Source organism: Geotrypetes seraphini, chromosome 6 (assembly GCF_902459505.1).
Source record: "Geotrypetes seraphini chromosome 6, aGeoSer1.1, whole genome shotgun sequence".
NCBI lineage: Eukaryota > Metazoa > Chordata > Amphibia > Gymnophiona > Dermophiidae > Geotrypetes > Geotrypetes seraphini.
Window position 1 is genome coordinate 184,369,541 of NC_047089.1, and position 22,403 is coordinate 184,391,943.

Consider the following 22,403-nt stretch of genomic DNA (forward strand, 5'->3'; position numbering starts at 1 on the left):
CAGGATGCTGCCGCTCTGGTGCTTCAGGTCGGATGGGAGGGAGGTGGGGTTCACAGCTCAAGACTGCCACCACTTGTAGCTTTTCAGGGATTCAGGGAGGGAGGGAGGTTTGCAGCTCAGGACTGATGCCGCCGGTACTTTGGAGGACATTTTTTTCCACCAGCGATTTTTTTTTTTTGCTGGTTGTGTGAGAGTCCCAGTTAACTGAGACTCTATTGTTTTCTTCAATTTCCATCTCAAAACTATTGTACTCACAAACATAAGAATTGCCGCTGCTGGATCAGACCAGTGGTCCATCGTGTCCATGCGGCGGCCCTTATGTCAAAGACCAGTGCCCTATTTGAGTCTAGCCTTACCTGCATACGTTCTGGTTCAGCAGGAACTTGTCTAACCTTGTCTTGAATCCCTGGAGGGTGCTTTCCCCTATAACAGACTCTGGAAGAGCGTTCCAGATTTCTAACACTCTCTGGGTGAAGAAGAACTTCCTTAAGTTTGTATGGAATCTATCCCCTTTTAACTTTAGAGAGTGCCCTCTCGTTCTCTCCACCTTGGAGAGGGTGAACAATCTCTCTTTCTCTATTAACTCTATTACCTTCATTATCTGGGCCTCTTCTCCTCTTTTCAAGGGAGAAGAGGCCCAGTTTCTCTAGCCTCTCACTGTACAGCAACTCCTCCAGTCCCTTAACCATTTTTGTCGCTCTTCTCTGGACTCTTTCGAGTAGTACTATGTCCTTTTTCATGTATGGCGACCAGTGTTGCATGCAGTATTCCAGGTGGGGTCGCACTACTGTTATCATAACTTACTGAAGTACCCCAACCCTCTCCTCCCCACCCAAATCCCAAACAGTACAGGGTGCTTCCGTAAGGATTTTTATTTGTTATCTCTTATAAATCTCCATCTATTAAGCCCAATAAAAAGGCATGGAGCCGTGGTCTTATACTCCCATGGACCTTATAACAAATCCGTTACTCTAGCCAATACTAAAATATCAAACTAGATCCCCCTCCCCCAACTAACCCACCCTCCTGTTAAAGCCATGAGTACAGGCAATCCAGATTCTCTCTTCCATGATGTCAATGAAGCTGAATTGCATTCAAAACAAGGTTATGAGCTTTTGGAGACAAGGATTGAATATACACCTCCCATGTAGATACAAATTGTTTGGCATGACAATTGGCATGATTCAGTTCTAACAGCATTAGAGAATGGAATTGATTCCACCATGCCCAATAAGATGGTGAGGCTGACTATGTCCAAGTTCTAAAAATAATTTTCTTCCCCAGTATTCCCGCTTTTTGTAGCAAAAGGAGGTGTCCTTGATGAGACAAATGAAAGGACTCATATCTGAATAAAAGCAAGCCTGCTGGCAAGAATATTATTGACTGGGCAAACAAGGACTCAAAATACAGAACAATCGATCTCCAAAAATATTTTATTTTGATACAAGACCATACTACATGATACCATGAATTAATCCCCCTAGATTACACTTAATACATGTTAGCAAAATTATTCTCCCTGATTTACTCAGCTGATCTTGTATAAAGTACGCCCTGTGCACAGTTTTACATTGACATTTTTTCAATTCAGCACATAGATATCTCAGGAATCCTTTTGAGTAAACCTGTCAAATCTAATTCAGGTATCCCTAATTCTATACCCCAATTCTGCTGCTACTGGGCATAATCCTTTGGATCCAGTGTTCTCCATCAAAAAATTGATGTAATTTCTCCCCCCAATAACCCTCAGTCCCTGTACCGGTAAGGAAGCTACATAGTGCTGAATTTGTCAATTTGCAAAGTGATTCCCTCACCCCTCCAATTGTGGTGATTGAAAATATTCCCATGCTCAGACTTTGAAACATTAGGTCACTGGCATATCCTGTGCATTGGTGCTGGTGCCGGTGCCCAATCGGGTATGAGTTGTCTTTGAGGTGCTGGGGGGGATGTAGGATCGCGGGGGAGGGGCGGGTGACGCGAACGGGGGGGGAGGATGCCGGTTCGCAGGGGGAATGCCGGATTCGAATGAAAAAAAAACATGTGTACAACGCGCTCACACGTATAACGCGCATGGTTATGCACGGTTTGTAAAAATCGTGTATAACGCGCGCGTTATATGCGTGAAAATATGGTACCTAAGTACTTCAGGAACAGATATGTTTTTAGGTGTTTCCTAAATTCCCCATAAGTAGTAAGTGGGATAAGTCTTGGTGACAACAGTACACTGCATATTCTGTGTGGGTATATGGGTAAGGTTCAGCCCTTAAAAGCTGGGTATAAAAAGCATGCGGTGGCTAGCATTTTTAAAAATGATGACCGCTATGCACTGAATATTGCTCTGATCCTTAATAGATGCCTAGGCTATTCTGTGCAGTGCAACATCTAACAAGAGACTACAACTTACAGCACTTGAACCCCACGATCCCAGGAAATTTCTGATTCAGGACTGATATGTCTCGGCAGAGCTATGTGTACAGGCGCTGTTACATAATGGCTACAGCAGAATGGAGAAGTGGCCTGGTGGTTAGAACTGCTGCCTCAGCACCCTGAGGTTGGGGGTTAAATCCCAATGCTGCCCCCTGTAACCCTGGCAAGTCACTTAACTCTCCTTTGCCCCATGTACCATAGATAGATTGTGAGCCCACTGAGACAGATAGGGAAACACCAGAGTACCTGATCAGCATTCACTGTTAACCACTTCGATATATAAGCAGTATACAAATCACATTCACATGCTGATCTGATTTGTTCCCTTTTTATACTGCTTTATGGAACATGGTATTAGAGCAGTTTATGAGAATCATATAATCATAAAAACACAATAAAAACTGCAAAAAAAGCAATTTCCGACATAAGACTGAAAACCCAAACCACGTCCTGCCCGCTCAACCTTAACATATTTATGTATTTATTGGGATTTATTAACCAATCTCAAGGCTGTGCACAGCATATCATAAACCCCCATCTCTTCAGTTACACCCAGTTCTAAAGAGGCAGAGGGTAAATATGTTTTGAAAATGTAGGGGGGGTAATGCAATCAATGTGTAATTAAGCTCTGGAATTCATTGCCAGAGAATATAATAATAATAATAATAATAATAACTTTATTTTTGTATACTGCCATACCCCGAAGAGTTCTAGGCGGTTCACATTAGTTAGACAGAGATTACAAGTGGTTACATATCAAATTGATCATAGAGTTGCAAACAGCAAGGCGAGAGTAGTTATGGTAAAAGCAGTTAGCAGTGGCACTTTATTTAAAATATTAAAATTACAAACTGTAGGGTTATGAATTAAGGAGGAAGCGTTCTGGGCTAATCTGAAAAGAAATGGAAAGTGCTATTAATAATGGTGTGAAATACACACCACCTTTACAAACATTAGAAATAACTAGAGTTTTAAGAGAGGACATCACAGAATTGCTGTGAAAGGAAAACAGCTTATTGCTAGGTGACTTCAGTCTGCTAACTATTGAATGGGACATCCAGGCTGTGATGTCATCTAGGAGCAGTCACTTGTTGCTGAAAGTGGGTGGGTCTCAGCCTGGGGAAACTGAACTGCAGTCCACAAAGCTCTATTAGCTGGAATTGTTAACAGTTTAATTCACAAAGAGAAAAGGCCCTGAGCAGCTGAGAGTACACTTCTCCTTCGTCATTCGCGGGAGATAAGGGCAGAGCTGGATCGCGAATGTCGAAAAACCGCGATTATCCGGCTCTGACCCACCCCCACCTCCATGCCGCCTTCCCGGCCTTACCTGGTGGTCTAGAGGGCTTTCGGGGCAGGAGCGATCTTCCTATGCTCCTGCCCCGTGCAGATCGCCATCAGAAAATGGCTGTAGGGAGTTCCCGACGTAGTCTCGAGAGACTATGGGAACTCCCAGAAGCCATTTCCTCATAGCGATCTGCACGGGGCAGGAGCGTAGGAAGATCGCTCCTGCCCCGAAAGCCTTCTAGACCACCAGGTAAGACCAGGAAGGCGGCAGGGAGGAAATAAAGATGGATTTTTTTTTTTACATTAAGACTGTTTTTTTTATTTTCCCCCTCCCCAGAAAAAATCGCGATTATATGAAACCGCGAGTGCAGGAACCGCGAATGGGGAGGGGGAAGTGTACAGCAATGACTCCTCCAGGCAGGAGGTCCAGCAGTGGAGAGGTGGCAGGGTAGTGACTTCTTCAGTTGAGAGGAAGGTCCAACAGTGGAGGGGTAGTGAGGCTACAGCTCGAGGATTGATGGAGTTAGCCATGGACGTTGAGTTCTGGGAACAGACAAATCAGTGAAGACAGAACTAGCCGGGTGCCACAGGTTCTCCCGGAACTTCCAGCAGCAACCAGTTTGGCTGATTACCTGCCTATAGGTGAGAGATAGAGTACTGCAGGAAAAATAGTATCAAGCCATGAAAGAGACATGAGTTCCTTAGCTAACTGGCAATAATACTGTGTAGGGAGTGACACCTCAAAATATCCAAATGGTTATCTTATAGCATGTGCTAACATTCCTATAAGAGGGAAATTCTATAAAAGGCATTGAAATAGGTGCCTAAGTTAGGCTTCAATTATGAGCTTTTATATGCTCATAATTGAAAAAAAAATAATAAAATGAATTGGGTGATAGGCACCTATCTTCTTAGGCACAATTCTACATAAGATAGGCACCTTTCTTATGGCGCCTTACTCCAAAGTAGGTGTGTCTAGGGGTAGAGAAGGACTTAAGCACGATTCTCTAATGTAGGCTTTTAAAACCCTGGCCTACATTTTAGGCAACTAAGTTTCAGTTAAGCACGATAGACATGAAATAGGTACCTAATTTTAGGCGTCTATCTTTTTAGGAACCCAATTACAGAATCTGTCCCTAAATGTATAGTTGAATAAAGTTAACAAAATTTGGACATACCTCCTATTAGCCATGTCCATACTCATTCTAGGGTTGTTTTTTTTTTGCTTTTTCCTTGAAGAAAGGGAAATTCCATCCACCAATACCCTTCTTCCACAAGGGGGTGCTGCAGATACGTAATTACACACTTTTCCCCCTAAATTCAGTTGTAAGAAGAGAACCGTAAAATGTCACTTACCTAACTCACTGCTGTCCATGAGCTGTGATTCACCAAAGGGTACTTCATTCCATGTCTGAGGATCTTCAGAAATGTGGCATGCCTGAAAAACAGAACATGATGTACTAAGGACCAGATGTAGGTTTCTCAGAAGTGGCTTCATTCAGCATCCATCCTCCAAGCAACTCACAACCACCTCCCTTCTAATGAGAATGCACAGACCAAGACATAATTTCATATATCTTTAAGGGGAGAGTGTGGTACAATGGTTAAAGCTATAGCCTCAGCACCCTGCGGTTGTAGGTTTTAACCCACGCTGCTCCTTGTGACATTACTTAATTCTCCCCCCTCCCCCCCCCACCGTTGCCCCAGGTACATTAGAAAGATTGTGAGCCTACCAGGAGAGACAGGGATAAATGCTTGACTATCTGAATAAATTCATGTAAACCATTCTGAGCTTCCCTGGGAAAATGGTATAGAAAAGTGAATTAAAAAAATAAAAAATATTGGACTACCTAATTTAGGCACCTTTTTACAAAGGTGAGCAGCTCATGTTAAATGCTGAGCCACCCATAGAAATAGATGGGCAGCTCTGCATGCGCTACTTGGCACACACCTTTGTAAAAGGACCTGTTAATATAGCAGGGTGCCAAAACGTGCCTTCTCTTGGCACAAAATGAGTGGCATTCTGACTCCCTTTTCAGATGAGTGTTCCCTGGAAGATGATGTAATATAGGATTATCTTACATGTGTATACCCCCCCCCCTCCAGTGAGTATTTCCTATTGTTTGGAAGGAAATTTAAAGAATCCTGGAAGAAGGGCCAATAGGGGGATACAGACTCTCCTCCTTCCCCTCCCCCAAAGAAGAAAAGGTGTAATCCCAGGCCTTCCTTCACAGGAGACCATAGCAGAAAGGAAAGAGAAGGGGAAGGGATTCTAACAAGGTAGGATTGCCAACTTTTTGACAGAGATAAACTCGATGCCAACCCCTCTGTACACCCCTCCATTGTCCACTCCATGCCCTCTCCCCCTCCAAGTCATTTGCCATTTCCATACTTAGATAGATAGATAACATAACTTAAATGTTTCATGGAACTTTGGGCTGGCACAGTACAGTACTTCTTATGAATTAAATATTCATGGCAGTGCCCTCTAAGGTGCCCCACTGCTCTGTTGGGATGTCTATGTGGCAAGTCCATTATAATGCTGAACCCTCCCATGTCCAAATGGTCTGGATTTAGACGTTTTGAACTTGGAGGTATCGTGGTCAAAAATGGCGACCAAAGTTGGCCGTCCTAAGGTTGGACATCCTGGCGGCCAAGACATTCAAGTAGGCGATTTTCAAAAAACAAAAACATCACAAACTGTTTTGCCACTTTTGAAAATGGCCGTTTCTCAGTCTATGACTTTGGACATCTTGCAGGAAATAGCCAAAGTCAGACTTAGACATCCAATCGAAAATGCCTACTTTGTTTACTTAAAGGAATTTTCTTACACTATGTTACAATCAGAATATTAAAGAAGAACTTCAAAATGTTAAAAATTCATAATTACCATGCTCAGACTTTGAAACATTAGGTCACTCTTATGCTGGAAGTTGCATTTTTTTTTTTTAATTTGCTTACTTTTCACACAGTAACACATAGTATATGACTGCAAAAAAGACCTTGCCGGGGGAACCTCGATTAATTCAGCTTCCGGAGCTTTCTTTAATTGACTTGAGACACATTAGTAGCTGCCTTTGTTTGAGACCCGCACCTAGCCACCGTGACTATCCAGATATGTCTTTCTTTCGATAAATTGTAAAGTATGATAATATACACAGGTTGTTAGACTAACAGGTGGGCATCCACTTTTGTTCACTTTTAGTTGGACACATTAGTTGGTTGCGGGTCTGAGCACTGTTATAATTTATATAAAATATTTTTAAGGTGTTAAACCATGATTTATATACTGTGTATAGCAGAAAAAGACCCACACAATCCATCCAGTCTGCTCAACAAAGTAGCCAGAGCTGTGTTCACCACTGTTCAGGCCCAATCATTCATGGTAAAATGCTAGTCTCCAAGATGTCAACCATATAGGCAGCCAAACATGAGGGGATGATACATGATTATAACCAAGACTTCAAGTATTGCTGACAGTATTCAGGCAGCTTAACAGTCAAGATGTCTTCCCCTCCCCTCTGAGCTGCACAGTGCCCCCACTGGTAGTATGATTTAAGACACTTGAGTTGCCAAAGCTTATTTGTCTTTTGCCATTTGCGGAACACAGACAGTACAAGTCTTTCTGGCATCTGCCTCAGTTCCCCCATACTGTATTAGGCTAATCTTCTTTCAGTCATTTGCCATTTGTGAGACACAGACCATACCAACCTCAGTTCCTACTACTCTTGTCCAAGATAATACCTCGAAAGAAAACTCCAAAAAGCAACCTTAGTCAAATAGATTCCCAAAGGGGGACTGGGCCTGCTATATAATACAAAGTTATTGAGATTTCCTGGTCACTGTATTTTCTCAAGTCCGTTGTTGAGTAGTTGTAAGCTTCATGAGCACATTACCCCCTTCTTCAATATTCTGAACTGGATGCTCGTGAATCAAATAGTTCAATTTAAGGTATGCCTGCTGGTATTTAAAGTTTTGAGAGAGGGTATCTAACCACCTTGGTCTCTTTATATGACCCTTTTTGCAGCTTTTATTCTAGTTCATAATGGAATGCACTGTCTGAGAATGTTAGGGGCTGAATCTGAAGCAAAATGTTTTCGGAAACTATTTATACTGAACCTTATCCAGACTCCTAATCCTTGTATTATTTAAGGATAGAGTCTTTTATTGAATGTAGAAAGAAATTAAAAAGATTTATTGTCCCACTTTGTGTTTATAAATTATGTCTGTTATTTGCACATTGCACAGAATGGTCGTGTGCTAGCTGGGTGGTTAATAAATGTGTTAATAAAACGACTTAAAGACATGGGTTTTCTCATCCATTACCAGACAGTCCTCCTGAGGTCAGTTTTCTTTCTTCTTGCCCCTCTTCACGGCTTTGAAAAAAAGACATCGGTTTTGTTTGCCCAGGCTCTTTCATCCTGTTTTGCTAAATTAGAACCAGGAGAATTATTTTTCATTTTATATCCCTTCCCAACTTACCTAGCTTAGTCACTTAGACCATTTTCTAGAACCATGCAGTTCTTGGCCCCAAACCTGGCCACCAGGTGTCACTGTTGTAGAATGATTATATGACCCCCAAGCCTCTGCAGCACCACCAGTTCTACCTAACTAAAGGAATGGAAGCCTCAAGCCAGAAACTGATTGCAAGCCCCTCTGCATAACTTTGCCCAGCAATGCCACCAAACCACCAAGTTAGACAAGGCATTACAATAGCAATTCAACTTGTGATTTACTTATAGTACTTTTACAAATCTTCCCATCTATCTAATTTTTGCAATTAACTCTCATAAACTTGTCAGAAATAGATGGTTAGGCCAAAAATCAAAACTACACCAACAGGCAGATTTACTGATCTTTATTTCTTCAGCTACAGGAAATTAAAAAACCAATCCCACAGAAAATCTCATGTAAGCAGAAATCCCATGCACGCCTCATGTCCAAATCCTAAAATTAGCCCATCAGAGCAAACGCCCCACAGCTGTGCGGTCATGTTTATGGGGTTTCTGCTTGTACATGTTCTTTTGGGGAATTTTTTTTCCTTTCCTGCAGCTGCTGTTTCAAATCTATGCCTGCAGATGAACTTGAAACCTTTTGCTACCATCTTTCCTTCACTCCAATAAAATCCACAAACTATCATAAGTATAAAGTGACAAATAACTTGTTAAAGACCGAGGATTTTTCACACTAACAGCACTAGCCTACTCCAATCCTTCCTGTCAATGCCAGTCTTTTAGCAGTTAGCAGCAGGCAGAGTGAGGGAGAACTTTACTGACAAGACAATTTTACACACATTATAGTGACTAGAAAAACATAATTTACAAAATACAGGAAGACCCCAGGTTAAGAACGAGTTACGTTTTTAAAGCTGTTCTTAAGTCGGATTTGTATGTGATTCGGAACTTGTAGATTTTAAGATTCTTGCTGCTTACCTCTGCTCCCAGCTGACAAAAGGGCCAACTGTTCCTACCATGCATCATTCCTGAATCTGCTGTAGGACTCTATGCTACTGAAAATACTGCTCAGTGAAATCAAATGAAGCCGTAACCACGTTCTTAAGTACTTACCTGTCCGCCGGGGACGTACTGGACCTCAGAGCATGGAAGGGAGGGTTTAGCTGCATGTGGCCTGTATCACTTGGCAGCTCTGGGCATTTTGACAGGTTTGCGCAATGATAGCTATTCCCCTGCATCTCCTGTATGTTAGGCAGACATACTGAAATCCTAATAAAACAAACTGAAACATGGACTGCTTCCTGATTAGCTGTTTAGGACTAATAACAAAGGAGGCATGGAGATTAGAATTCACAGCCATGTGACATTTTTTTCAACATAAGAACATAAGCAATGCCTCCGCTGGGTCAGACCTGAGGTCCATCGTGCCCAGCAGTCCGCTCACGCGGCGGCCCAACAGGTCCAGGACCTGTGCAGTAATCCTCTATCTATACCCCTCTATCCCCTTTTCCAACAGGAAATTGTCCAATCCTTTCTTGAACACCAGTACTGTACTCTGCTCTATTACGTCCTCTGAAAGCGCATTCCAGGTGTCCACCACACGTTGAGTGAAGAAAAACTTCCTAGCATTCGTTTTGAATCTGTCCCCTTTCAACTTTTCCGAATGCCCTCGTTCTTTTATTTTTCAAAAGTTTGAAGAATCTGTCCCTCTCCACTCTCTCTATGCCCTTCATGATCTTGTAAGTCTCTCTCATATCCCCTCTAAGTCTCCTCTTCTCCAGGGAAGAGAGTCCCATTTTCTCCAATCTCTCAGCGTATGAAAGGTTTTCCATACCTTTTATCAGGCGTGTCGCTCTCCTCTGAACCCTCTCGAGTATCGCCATATCCTTCTTACGGTACGGCGACCAATATTGGACGCAGTACTCCAGATGCGGACGCACCATTGCCCGATACAACGGCAGGATAACTTCTTTCGTTCTGGTAGTAATACCCTTCTTGATTATACCTAGCATTCTATTCGCTCTCTTGGTGGCCTCTGCGCACTGTGCTGTCAGCTTCATTGTCATGTCCACCATTACCCCCAAGTCCCTTTCTTGAGTACTCTCCTTCAATAACATCCCTCCCATCGTATAGCTGTGCCTCGGATTTCTGCTTCCCACATGTAGTACTTTACATTTCTCAATGTTGAACTTCATCTGCCATCTCGTCGCCCATTCTCCTAGTTTGTTCAAGTCCCTTTGCAATTCTTCGCAGTCCTCTTTAGTCCAAGCTCCACTAAATAGTTTGGTGTCATTCGTGAATTTTATTATCTCACACTTCGTCCCTGTTTCTAGATCATTTATAAATATATTAAATAGCAGCGGTCCAAGCACCGAGTCCTGCAGAATACCATTCGTGACCCTCCTCTAGTCCGAGTAGTGGCCCTTCACTCCTATCCTCTGTTTCCTATCCGCCAACCAGTTTCTGATCCATCTATGTACGTCTACTTCCACCCCATGGTTCTTCAGTTTCCGAAGTAGGCATTCATGGGATACCTTGTCAAAGGCTTTTTGGAAATCTAGATATATGATGTCTATGGGGTCTCCTCTGTCCATCCGTTTGTTATTTCCCTTGAAGAAGTGCAATAAGTTCGTTAGGCACGATCTCCCCTTGCAGAAACCATGTTGACTGGTTATCAGAAGTTTGTTTCTTTCAAAATGCTCATCAATGTTGTCTTTTATCAGTGCTTCCACCATTTTCCCCTAGAGCATGTACTGTATACTGTATATTTGAATATAAGCCCATCTGAATAAAAGATGAGGCATCATCAATTATCAATTATCAACTTATAAGGGGTGCTGTGGAGCTACAATTAATGTAGAAAAAAAATATCTAAAGCATCTCTCAATAAATCGCTCCCAAACAGACAAGGTCTAGAGCCATGATGCCCAGCACTAAAGCCCATAAGTCAGAGAGATAATTTAAGGTGATGTTGGGCTTAAAATAGTGTAAAGCTGATCCTCCAGCCTAGAAAAAATGGTGGCACAAAAAAAGATCAGAACACGCCTAATGTGCTGGTGTTGGGGAAGCTCTTGAATTGAAGAGAAATGATGAAGATGCAGTTGGAGACTACTAATGGGATCAAACAAATTTTGAGAATTTGTCTGTTATCTTCTCAGCACTGCATTCAGTAGCTTGAGGAATAGATTGTGAGAACAGGTTGAAACACACAGTAAAATGATTTCCAAATTGCTAACAGATTTAGAAGATCTGGCAAACATCTAATTTACTAAGCCCCTGAAGGAGGAGAGTAGCTCAGGTTCTCTTCCAGATTCCAAATACCAGAATCTGATTGTTACACAGTTACTTCATTATCCACAAGTACTCAAGATCTTGGAATCAACTAAGCTCAATTCCTCTAAATAATATGACGGTCACAAGGTCTTGACAGTGCCTGACGTACTGGGTAAGAGTGTCAACAAGGTCGCTATAAAAAATTTGGTGCCAAATATGGCCTCATGCAGTCTGCTAGAATGAGAGTCACGTTGAATAACATGACCCACCATATGTTTGGAACCGAAGGAGCTACAGAAGTCCATTGATAAAGAGAAAGGCCAGCAAGGATATGTCATAGAGAAAGATGTACTGTCATTGCATATGTAAATACCTGTACTTGACTGTGTTGTTTTTCAACTAGATATGAAGGCCAGTGGTGTAGAGCAAAGTACATTGACAAAATCCTCAAAAACCACTGCTGATTCCGGTGGAATTATTATCAGCTTGTATGGGTGGGTTTGTTTGATCTATAATTACTCTGAAGTTTCCAAACTTTAAAGCAAGTTTTAAGTATCGTTAATTTACGGCACTTTAATAAGGTTGGTGAGTAATAACTTCAGGTTCAAGAAGAGAGAGTGAAGAATTAAAGGGGATTTTAATTAAAATTTTGAGCATTTGTCTTCTCAGCATTGCATCTAGTGGAAATATGTTTTTCTGTATGTCATTTCAGAGTGTTATGTTGTCTTTCAAATCAAATAAAACAACCAGTAAGAGCAAACCTTCCATTTCTTCCAAGGTCAAACCCACACAGTTTGTCTTTGCAGCCCTCGCCCCATCCAGCTTATGAGACAGCCTTCCTTTTATTTAGATAAACAATTTATAAATTACATTCCAAGGATGTTTTGAACACAACACAATTGAAGTGTGCAGGGAAACAGAAAGCTTTATACCAAATCATAGAAAAATATTTTTTTTCTTTCACGTTTCCTAGGGGTAGCAGGGGCCAGGGGGGATCCAATCCAGAAAAGGAAATAAGCCAAAACAAAGACTAATGAAACAAAAAGAAAACTTTGCAATATTACATTGCTACATTCAGAAACAGTATGTTGTCAAAATTAAGGCAGTTATCTACTGTTATCTTCTGAAACCCAAAAATGAAACGAAACAAAGGAGATGGAAATGTGCCCTACCTCAACTCTGGTGGAAACCTGCTATTTAGGGGGGGGAAAAAATCACACTAGTTTAGGGTTGTAGCCAATTAACCTCTGATACTCATAGAATTCCTGAATGTTGGAGCGTTATCCCCCCAGAGAAACCTCTACCGCAGCTTAGTAAAAGGGGGCCTAATCAATTACCAGAAAATAAAATCCACATCTAGACAAAACCACATCTTCAAAAATTTCATTCCTACATACTCCTTAAACTCGCTCCATTGCTTTTTGATAAATGTTAAGGCAAGACTATGTGTGTGAGTTATTTAAACCTCATTCCAATACCAAAGGCCATCACAGAAAGTCACCTACCAGTCACCAGAAAGGAGGGTATTAATGACGGCATACTCAACCCTTAATGTACCTTGCAATTGTATTATTGGGCAGACAACAATAGCTTGCCACTGATAGCTGATCCAGGCCTGCCCTTTCCCCACTGTATGCTCAAACTTGTGGCTTCCCAAACCTCTCTTGGGTACCCCATAGATCAAAGGCGTTTTCAGAATCTACAATGGATTTGCATAAGATAAATCTGTAAACTCTATTTGCACAAAGTATAAATATATTTCAAGGGGTGTGCAAGCAATAAGAACGTCCACCAAAGTAGCTAAAGAATTTTTTCAGCTATTGTAACAGCCCTTGTGCAATCGCACAATAGCTGAAAAAATTCTTTAGCTATTTTGGTGGAAGTAAGATAAATCTGTATGCACTGGAGACTCAAAATTTGCACATTTATTTCTTGCACATTCATTGTACAGATCCTGAAACATGACTAGCTGTGGTGGCTTTAGGTCAGTGTTCTTCAATGCAAGGCCCAAGGGCCAATGGTAGTCCCTAGAAGCACCTGGGATGGCCCTTACCATCATTTTGACTTTTTTCTGCTACGCTCTGTCTCTCTACCCAAGTTCACGGAAGAAAGAGGAAAGTTCAAAGGACAAGGCATTTGTCAATAAATGAAGAGAATATATTTGGAAATGCCCACCTCCTTGAGAATACGAGCAATACAAGTTCACAGGTTCGGCACGCGCGACTTCGATTATTTGCGGTTTTCATCTCACTGACTCCGCCCCTGAGTGACATCATCCTGGGGAGCCAAGAGAACAATTCAGCGCTTTTTTCAGCGTGATCAGGCAAATGGCAGCTTCGGAGAAGTATGTGTTTTGCTGGGGTGCCAAGAGAAAAGTTCAGAGCTTTGCTTCAGCGTGGTTGGGCAAACGCCAGCAACAGAGAAGTGTGCGACTTTGAGCTTTGCTGCAGCTACACCAGAGATACTGTATGAAGTGTGTGACATCATCCAGCAAGAATTTATTTAAAAATGTATTAACGGCTTTAAACCAAAGTAGTACAAACAACATACAAAATAAGCAAATTCATCTACACATCAAACATGAATTTCAAACAAAATTCAAGGCATAACAACCTCTCTGGGTTTATTATTTGTGACATTCGCAAGAGCTATACCTCCAAACCCTACGAATATGAAAGCAAAAAGTTACAGTATTTGTGATTTTTTTTGTATTCACGGGCTGGCTTTGCCTCTAACCTCCGCGAATATGAAGGAAGAATGTTCTCTTAGGCTTCCACGGCTGGCGTCATGATTGTAGCAGTTTTCTGGACAGCCTGGGTCTTGCCGCATAGGAGTAGAAAGAACCAACCTTTCTATTCAGACACGACAACCCCCGGAAAGCTGCTACAATCATGAAGGAAGAAATATACAAATTTTGAAGGCAGGCTGGTGGGATGATGTCATTGACATACACTGGTCAGCAGTGTTGCGGCCTTGCATAGGAAGATATTTGCTGGCTCTCGTTCAGCTCATTTGTATACAACATGGTCCCAACTTAAAAATTAAAGAAGACCGCTGCTATAGGTCCTGGGTGGCTCTAGGGTTTGGGAGTCTTAGGAAAATCCACGAATGAAGGAAGACAAACAAACAAAGGACTGGGTCAGGCTGTCCAAAAATATATAGTAGAGTCAGTTGGCATACGTGCAAGCAATTAATGAAGCCGTGGCAGGGGGATGAGAAGAGGTAGAGAGGTAAGAGGTAGCAGTGTGGACTCTGCATTAACATCCAAGGCTTTGGCAGTGTAATGGGTACTAATGCGACCCCACTATCAGTCAATCAGAACAGCCCTAAAATCCACACCAAATGCTATTATATTATGGGGGGAAACATATTAGCTAACCAGCTTTTTCCATTTCTAGAACATCATCTCTGTAGGTCATGCAGCAGGTTTGGCTCTATATTGTCATATAATGTTGCTACAACTAAGGCAGTCTCTTTCTCTTCTGTTTAAATATTCTTATTTGCAACTTTCTGTTGTTTAATAATAGGGTGCCTTGTAAATGTCTTCACACCCTTAACATTCTGCTGCCTAAATAATATAATTCAGAATGCACTGTTGCAGACGTTTCTTTCACCGATCTAGACAACATACTCTACACTTTGAAAGTGAAAGAACAACTATGAATTATTTAAAAACTTAAATAAGAATAAGCAACCAAAAGCCTGGATTGCATAAGTTTTCACAATCCTTCACTCAGTATTTACTGGATATCCTTTATCAGCAATAACAGTCATGAGTCATTTAGGAATTCTGCCCAGCAGGATGGTGCACTGTTTTGTCTGTTCTTCTTGACAGAATGCCTCAAGCTCTTTCAGGTTAGCTGGGAATCTGTAGTCTTTTGAGCTTTGCCACAGATTTTCCACTGGGTTCAGGTCTAGGCTTTCACTGAGGCCATCTGACGTTCACTTTCTTGCTGAGTCACTCCGTTGTTGCATTTGCTCTGTGCTTAGCAGGGCTGTGGAGTCGGTAGATAAATGTTCCGACTCCGACTTCGACTCCTCAGTTTTTTGTACTTCTGACTCCGACTCCAGGTATCCAAAATTTCCTCCGACTCCGACTCCTCGACTCCAACTCCACAGCACTGGTTAATTTTCAGATCGTTAAAATGGAATGTCAAGTTGAGAGAAATGAGCATTTTCGACACCACCTTCTTTTTGCTTTTAATCAAGATTCTAAGGCCGCAGAAGCTGCTCGCAACATTTGTGCTGTGTATATAGTGGGTGCTATAGCTGAAAGAATCGCTCGTAATTGGTATGCCAAGTTCAAAAATTGTTCTTCTGACTCCGACTCCAGGTACCCGAAATTTCCTCCGATTCCGACTCCTCGACTCCGACTCCACAGCCCTGGTGCTTAGGTTCCTTGTCCTGCTCAAAGGTGAATCTTCTCCTCAGGACCAGGTCCTATCCCTAGGGTTGCCAGAGGTCCAGAAAAACCCGGACATGTCCTCTTTTTAGAGGACTGTCCAGGTGTCAGGACAGGTTTCCAAAACCTGACAGTTTGTCCAGGTTTTGGAAGGCCCTAAGTTTAGATGCATATGACCTCATCGTGTCATATCTGTGCATGCTTGGAGGCCCTTCAGACGCAGCCCAGATTTGGGAAAGAAGACACGAGGTTTGTGTGGGGTTGGGCCTGGGTGCAGAAAGGGGTGGGGCCACATTACCTTTTTTTTTTTCAATAAGAAATCTGGTAACCCCATATATGGCAGACCAGAACAGGGTTTTCCTCTAGGATCTGCCTATACTTTTTCACCATACATTTTTCCATCAGTCCTTACAAGCCTCCTTTTCCCTGCCTCTCCACAATATAATCCTGCTACTAGCATGCCTTACTGTGCAGATGGTTTGAACAGGATTATGTGCTGTGTTTTATACCACACATCACTCATCAGATCTTCTCATATGCATACAGTATCCTCTTAATGATGATTTGCAAATGCTATATAGCAGTGACCATCCTCAGCAGTTTTCTTAACACATGGTCAGTAACATAACGAGGTGAGATGGGGCCTAGAACGAAGCGCCTCACATTTTTGCACCGTGAGCTCCCCCCGATGTGCCTTTTCCTGCTTTCCCAGCATCGCCGTACCTCTCTGCTGCCCTGGCATTGCCGTGTCCCCTGAACCTCTTTGGATCTTCACTGGCACGAAGCAGGCTTTCCTACCCCTCTTGTTGTTCCAGCGAACAGGAAGTGACATCAGAGGGAGGGATGAGGCCAGCCTACACACTGCTGGCAAGATTTGAAGAGGTAATGCTTCTCAGAGATTCCTCCCATCACCTAAAGAGTGGGGAAAAGGTGAGGTACCAGCGCCCCTACCAAGTCAGCACCTCCCTCTTTACTACGCCACTGCAGATGGTATGACTTTGGAGGGATGGCCTGATCAAGGCAGTTTCTTGGTGGCACCAGGCTGTTTTCTCTTTATAAATCGAGCTCCGAGTTGGGCACCGTTTAGAGAGCACATAAAGCCAAGTTTCCATGTTTAAAAAAAAAATTTGATACAACACGTATTAAAATTTCTAAGAGATTACATAATAAATATTGGGGGACAGCAACATATAAAGATAGACATCGACTATAACTTACTTGAGTCTCAGGGAAAGTAGGGACAGAACTACAAATGTATACAAAAAAGAACACAGAGGGCTAATAACAATAGTGTAAGGGTTTAAAAAGCTGCCAAATTGAGGCTTAAGTTGTAAATTGCAGTATTGTAATATTTTGACTAGTGCGACTTGAGAAATTGGAAGGGTGTGTTTAAGTATGTCCAATCTCAAATGCATCTCTGAAAAGAAAACTCTTCAGGGAGCTTTTAAATCTTTCGAGCGCTGTTTCTTTCCTAATTTGGGCTGATAAGTTATTCCATATCTGAGGGGCAGTGACAGAAAGGATGTCTGTGTGCCTTGTATTAATAGTTTTTAAAGAGGGTATTGACAGAAGATGTTGATCTGTCGATCTCAATATTCCACGCAAACTTATGGGCACGATGATTTACCCACAACTGTAGCCTGGTGTAAATCCTGGCACATAAGTTAGGTGTGGATCCCAGAATTCTATAATATTGCACACACGTTGATAGAATTGCACTTAGCAAGATGTTAACGCTAATTGTAACTGGAGCCAATTAACTGCAATAACTGGTTCTTATCAGCTCGTTGCGCAATTTAAAACTGTCTAATGCAACTCCTGGGACATAACGATGAGCCAACGATGACCTACTTGAACTATTTATTTGTACCTATATTAGCAACTCTATTGAATGCCCATGTCAAAACTGTAACTTCCTGGGTAAGTGACCCAACCTCTTGTAATGCAATCCGACCTTGAACTAAATAGGTAAAGATGGAATTGAAAACCTGATTGATAGAACATAACACGCCCACATTTGAGTGCACAATTTTGGATGCCATATATAGGATCTGGGGGAAAGTATTTATTATGGTTTTTGGTTTATTGTATTTTTTAAGATTGCCCTTTTTACAATATAAATCAAGCACTATACAACCAAAAAAATTATAAAAATCAGAAAAGAACGCCAAGACAAATAGACAAGCAAGCAAACTTTCCCAAGATTATGGCAAATAATCACTACTATACACTTTCACAAAATTACTGTAGCAATCATGATTGTACACACTAGACACAATCTCAAATTTCAACAATGACTGCAGGCTCACCATCTGTAGGGTCCGGTAAAACCTGGATATGTCCTCATTTTAGAGGACTGTCCGGGTGCCCGGGCAGACTTTCTAAAATCCAGAAGTTGTCTGGATTTTGGAAAGCTCTGGCCATGTGTGGAAGGTCTCTGACCATGCGCGGATGATGCCACATGCATCTGCGCATGCTTGGAGATCCCCGGACACAGCCCAGAGGTCAGGAATAATGAGCCAAGGCTTTTAAGGGCGGAGAAGAACAGGGCAGGGCTTGATGCAGAACAGGGCATGGCCAGGGGCGGAATGGGGTGGGACCAGGCGTCTGAGATTTCATCTAGAAAAATTCAGTAACCCTAACCATCTGCCTCCAGCTGCATATCTGGTGCAGCAAATCAGTTAAAAGCCTGGGACAAAAAAAAATTGATTTTTAAACCAATTTTAAAATTCCTATATGAAACCCCTGCATGTAAATCTAATGGTGAGTTGTTCCATAAAAATGGAGCCAAAAAACAAAAAAGGCTCTTTTGCTATTCCCAGTAGGCCTTAGACGGATTAGAAAGAATAAGTCTAATGGTCATTGATAGAACGGAGCAAATGTGTAGGGTCTGAGTCTCATTTGTGGTATAATAGATTAGAAGAGTGTGTTACAAACTTTTTAAGCTGCGGCACACTAACATAGGGGCTTCTGCTGGAGGGCACCCGGAAATGCACGAATGTCGTACCGCTAAAGATTAGAAAAACTGGGCCTCTTCTCCCTCGAACAGAGGAGATTGAGAGGGGACATGATCGAAACATTCAAGGCACTGAAGGGAATAGACTTAGTAGAAAAGGGCAGGTTGTTCACCTTCTCCAAAACAGAGAGAACGAGAGGGCACTCTCTAAAGTTGAAAGGGGACAGATTCCGTACAAACGTAAGGAAGTTCTTCTTCACCCAGAGAGTGGTGGAAAACTGGAACGCTCTTCCAGAAGCTGTTATGGGGGAAAACACCCTCCAGGGATTCAAGACAAAGTTAGACAAGTTCCTGCTGAACCACAAAGTACGCAGGTAAGGCTAGTCTCAGTTAGGGCAATGGTCTTTGACCTAAGGGCTGCAGCGGGAGCGGACTGCTGGGTATGATGGACCCCGGGTCTGACCCAGCAGCGGCAATTCTTATGTTCGATGTGATGATGTCATGAACATGCATGACATCATCATGTCAACATCCGCGCATGTGTGGGTGTCCTCCAGCCCAACTCTGAGCCTCCGATTACTGCCGGGGGGGGGGGGGGGACAGGAAGTGTGCTGCAGAAAGAGAGGTGAGGAGAAGGAGCAGAGATGCCAGTGAGAAGAGGCGCAGCTAACAGCAGACTGACTGCAGGATGTGCCTCTCGCTGCGCCAGCACCTCTCCTCCTCGCTTGCATCTTGCGGCACACCTGGAATCTGCCAGGACACACTAGCATGATGTGGCACACAGTTTGCGATACACTGGATTAGAAGGATATCATCAGCATAAAACTATATACTTAGACCAGAATATTGAATAAGAAAATCATGGGGACTCAAAAAGAGATTGAAGAAAACTGGAGAAAGTAAAGATCCCTGAAAGACTCCAGAAAAGAAGGAATAGGAGTCAGACTGTGAATCCGCCAATGATACTCAAAATACGTGGCCTTAAATAAAGGAGATAAACCATCTGAGAATTTTAGCCTGATAGAGGCAAGGTGATATAGAAGTTGGTGGTCAACTACATCAAAGGCAGCAGAGAAGTCTAAAGATACAGGAAGTGCAACGAAAACCTCATCTAATTATTTAGAGATTTTGTTCAAATGAGGGGCTAGTACAGCCTCGGTATTAAAATCCCAGTCTAAAATCAGACTGACACAGAACAGATTCCAAATGAGACTGATGTTAGAAGAATATAATATTCTCAACCACCTTTGCCAAAAAGGAAGGTTATGAGGGGGTGCTGAAAAGTTCTCAGCCCACCAAAAAGAGAATGACATGGATATGGTTCAATCAATGTTTTGAAACAATGCCAAAACATAGAATTTCGTTTCTGCAAATTGGCACTTAGGGCTCCTTTTACAAAGCCGCGCTAGCGGTTTTAGCGCACGCACCGGATTGCGCTAGCCGAAAATCTACTGCCTGCTCAAAAGGAGGCGGTAGCGGCTAACGCGCGTGGCAATTTAGCGCACGCTATTCCGTGCGTTAAGGCCCTAGCGCAGCTTTGTAAAAGGAGCCCTTAGCTACGGTGGAAAATAACACTCAGAATTTAGGAAGTTGGTTGGTTGGGCTGAGAACTTTTCAGCACCCCCTCGTAGAAATGGGATGGTAGTTTGAAGGAATTGAAAGATCAGAAGGAAGTATTTTAAGAGTCAGACGAATAATGGCCACTTTAAAGTAATCAGGAATAATATTCTCAGTCAAGCTATGAGCAACAAACTGATGAAAAAAAGGTAACATAGTAAAGGAAGAAATTTTAAGCCAAGAAGATAGTATGGCATCCTTTTACTATGGTGCGCTAGTGTTTTTAGCGCACGCACGAAATTACCGCACGCTATGCTTCTAGAATATAGTTTTGAGGTAAGCTATTGGCATTTGTCAATATATTTTGATGCCATGCGATTTCATCAAATATTAAAGCTAGTTTCTTGTTGTAGGGATTGTGTCCTGAGGAAACCCGAACAGGGTGAAACATGTTGGCGACTCTGTCCCTCTTGGCTAACCACCCAAGTTAAGTTAATCACATTGTATAATCTATAATTATTTATTGAAAATATAGAAAATATACCAAGACAAGCATAGCACATCTTATATTAATATACCAGTGACCCGATGACGATAGGGGGCATAAAGCCAGAAGTCATGAAAGTTTATTGAGCTTCTGGTGGCACCTCTGAGGGCCTGGAGAATCCATTGTATAAACAATTTTGGTATAGAAGATATTCAGGGGAGGTTTACACTACACCATCCCCCTAACTGTGTTCTAGAATAACGCCAGCTCAATGCTGGCATTAAGGTCTAGTGTGCGCTATTCCGTGCGTTAAGGCCCTAACGCACCTTAGTAAAAGGAGACCTATATGTGGTAATTTTCTTATTAATAAGAAGTTTAACTTCAGGCAGTACAAAATTGCAATGTGGTTTCTAAAGAAGATACTACAGAAGAATAAGATGAATACAAAATAGAGACTTTAGTAAAAAACTATTGGGCCAATATATATGTAGAAGGCACTGCAAAGATCTACTACTACTATTTATTATGATGGGCAAGTCGGTCAGAGTCATAAGAACATAAGAACATAAGAAGCGCCATCTCCGGATCAGACCTTCGGTCCATCAAGTCCGGCGATCCGCACACGCGGAGGCCCTGCTAGGTATACACCTGGCTTATTTTATAGCCAACCATATCTTTATATGCCTCTCTCAAGGAGATATGCATCTAGTTTGCTTTTGAAGCCTAGGACTGTCGATTCCGCAATAATCTCCCCTGGGAGAGTATTCCAGATGTCAACCACTCTCTGTGTGAAGCAGAACTTCCTGATATTAGTCCTGAACTTGCCCCCCCTTAGCTTCATTTCATGTCCTCTTGTCCGTGTCAAATTGGACAATGTAAATAGTTTTTTCTGCTCTAATTTGTCGATTCCTTTCAGTATTTTGAAGGTTTCGATCATATCCCCACGCAGTCTCCTTTTCTCAAGGGAGAACAATCCCAGTGTTTTAAGTCGATCCTCATATTCCAGTTTCTCCATACCCTTCACTAGTTTAGTTGCTCGTCTCTGCACCCTCTCCAGCAGTTTTATATCCTTCTTTAAGTAGGGAGACCAATGTTGGACGCAGTATTCCAAGTGGGGTCTGACCATTGCCCTATAAAGCGGCATTATAACTTTCTCCGATCTACTCGAGATTCCTTTCTTTATCATGCCCAACATTCTATTTGCCTTATTTGCCGCTGCCGCGCATTGTGCCGACGGCTTCAGGGTCCTATCTATCAGTACACCCAGATCCCTTTCTTGTTCACTTTTTCCCAGAGTTGCACCTGACATTCTGTACTCGTATTCCTTATTTTTACTGCCTAAATGCATTACCTTGCATTTCTCCACGTTGAACTTCATCTGCCATTTCTCCGCCCATTTTTCTAACCGACACAAGTCGCTCTGGAGTTCCTCACTGTCCTCCTGCGATCTGATTGCCCGGCAGAGTTTTGTGTCGTCTGCAAACTTGATGATCTCACTGGATGTTCCGTTTTCCAGGTCATTGATATAAATATTAAAAAGGATCGGCCCAAGTACCGAGCCTT

The 22,403-nt window shown here is 42.4% G+C and overlaps 1 protein-coding gene across 1 annotated transcript in view; it reads right to left on the reverse strand.

The window, feature by feature from the left end:
- Positions 1–22,403, reverse strand: part of PSD4 (pleckstrin and Sec7 domain containing 4) — a 144,892-nt gene that overhangs the window by 47,959 nt on the left and 74,530 nt on the right. The window contains exon 3 of the mRNA XM_033949514.1: positions 5,068–5,149. Coding sequence (XP_033805405.1) covers positions 5,068–5,149 — 82 coding nt within the window. The remainder of the gene's footprint in view (positions 1–5,067; positions 5,150–22,403) is intronic.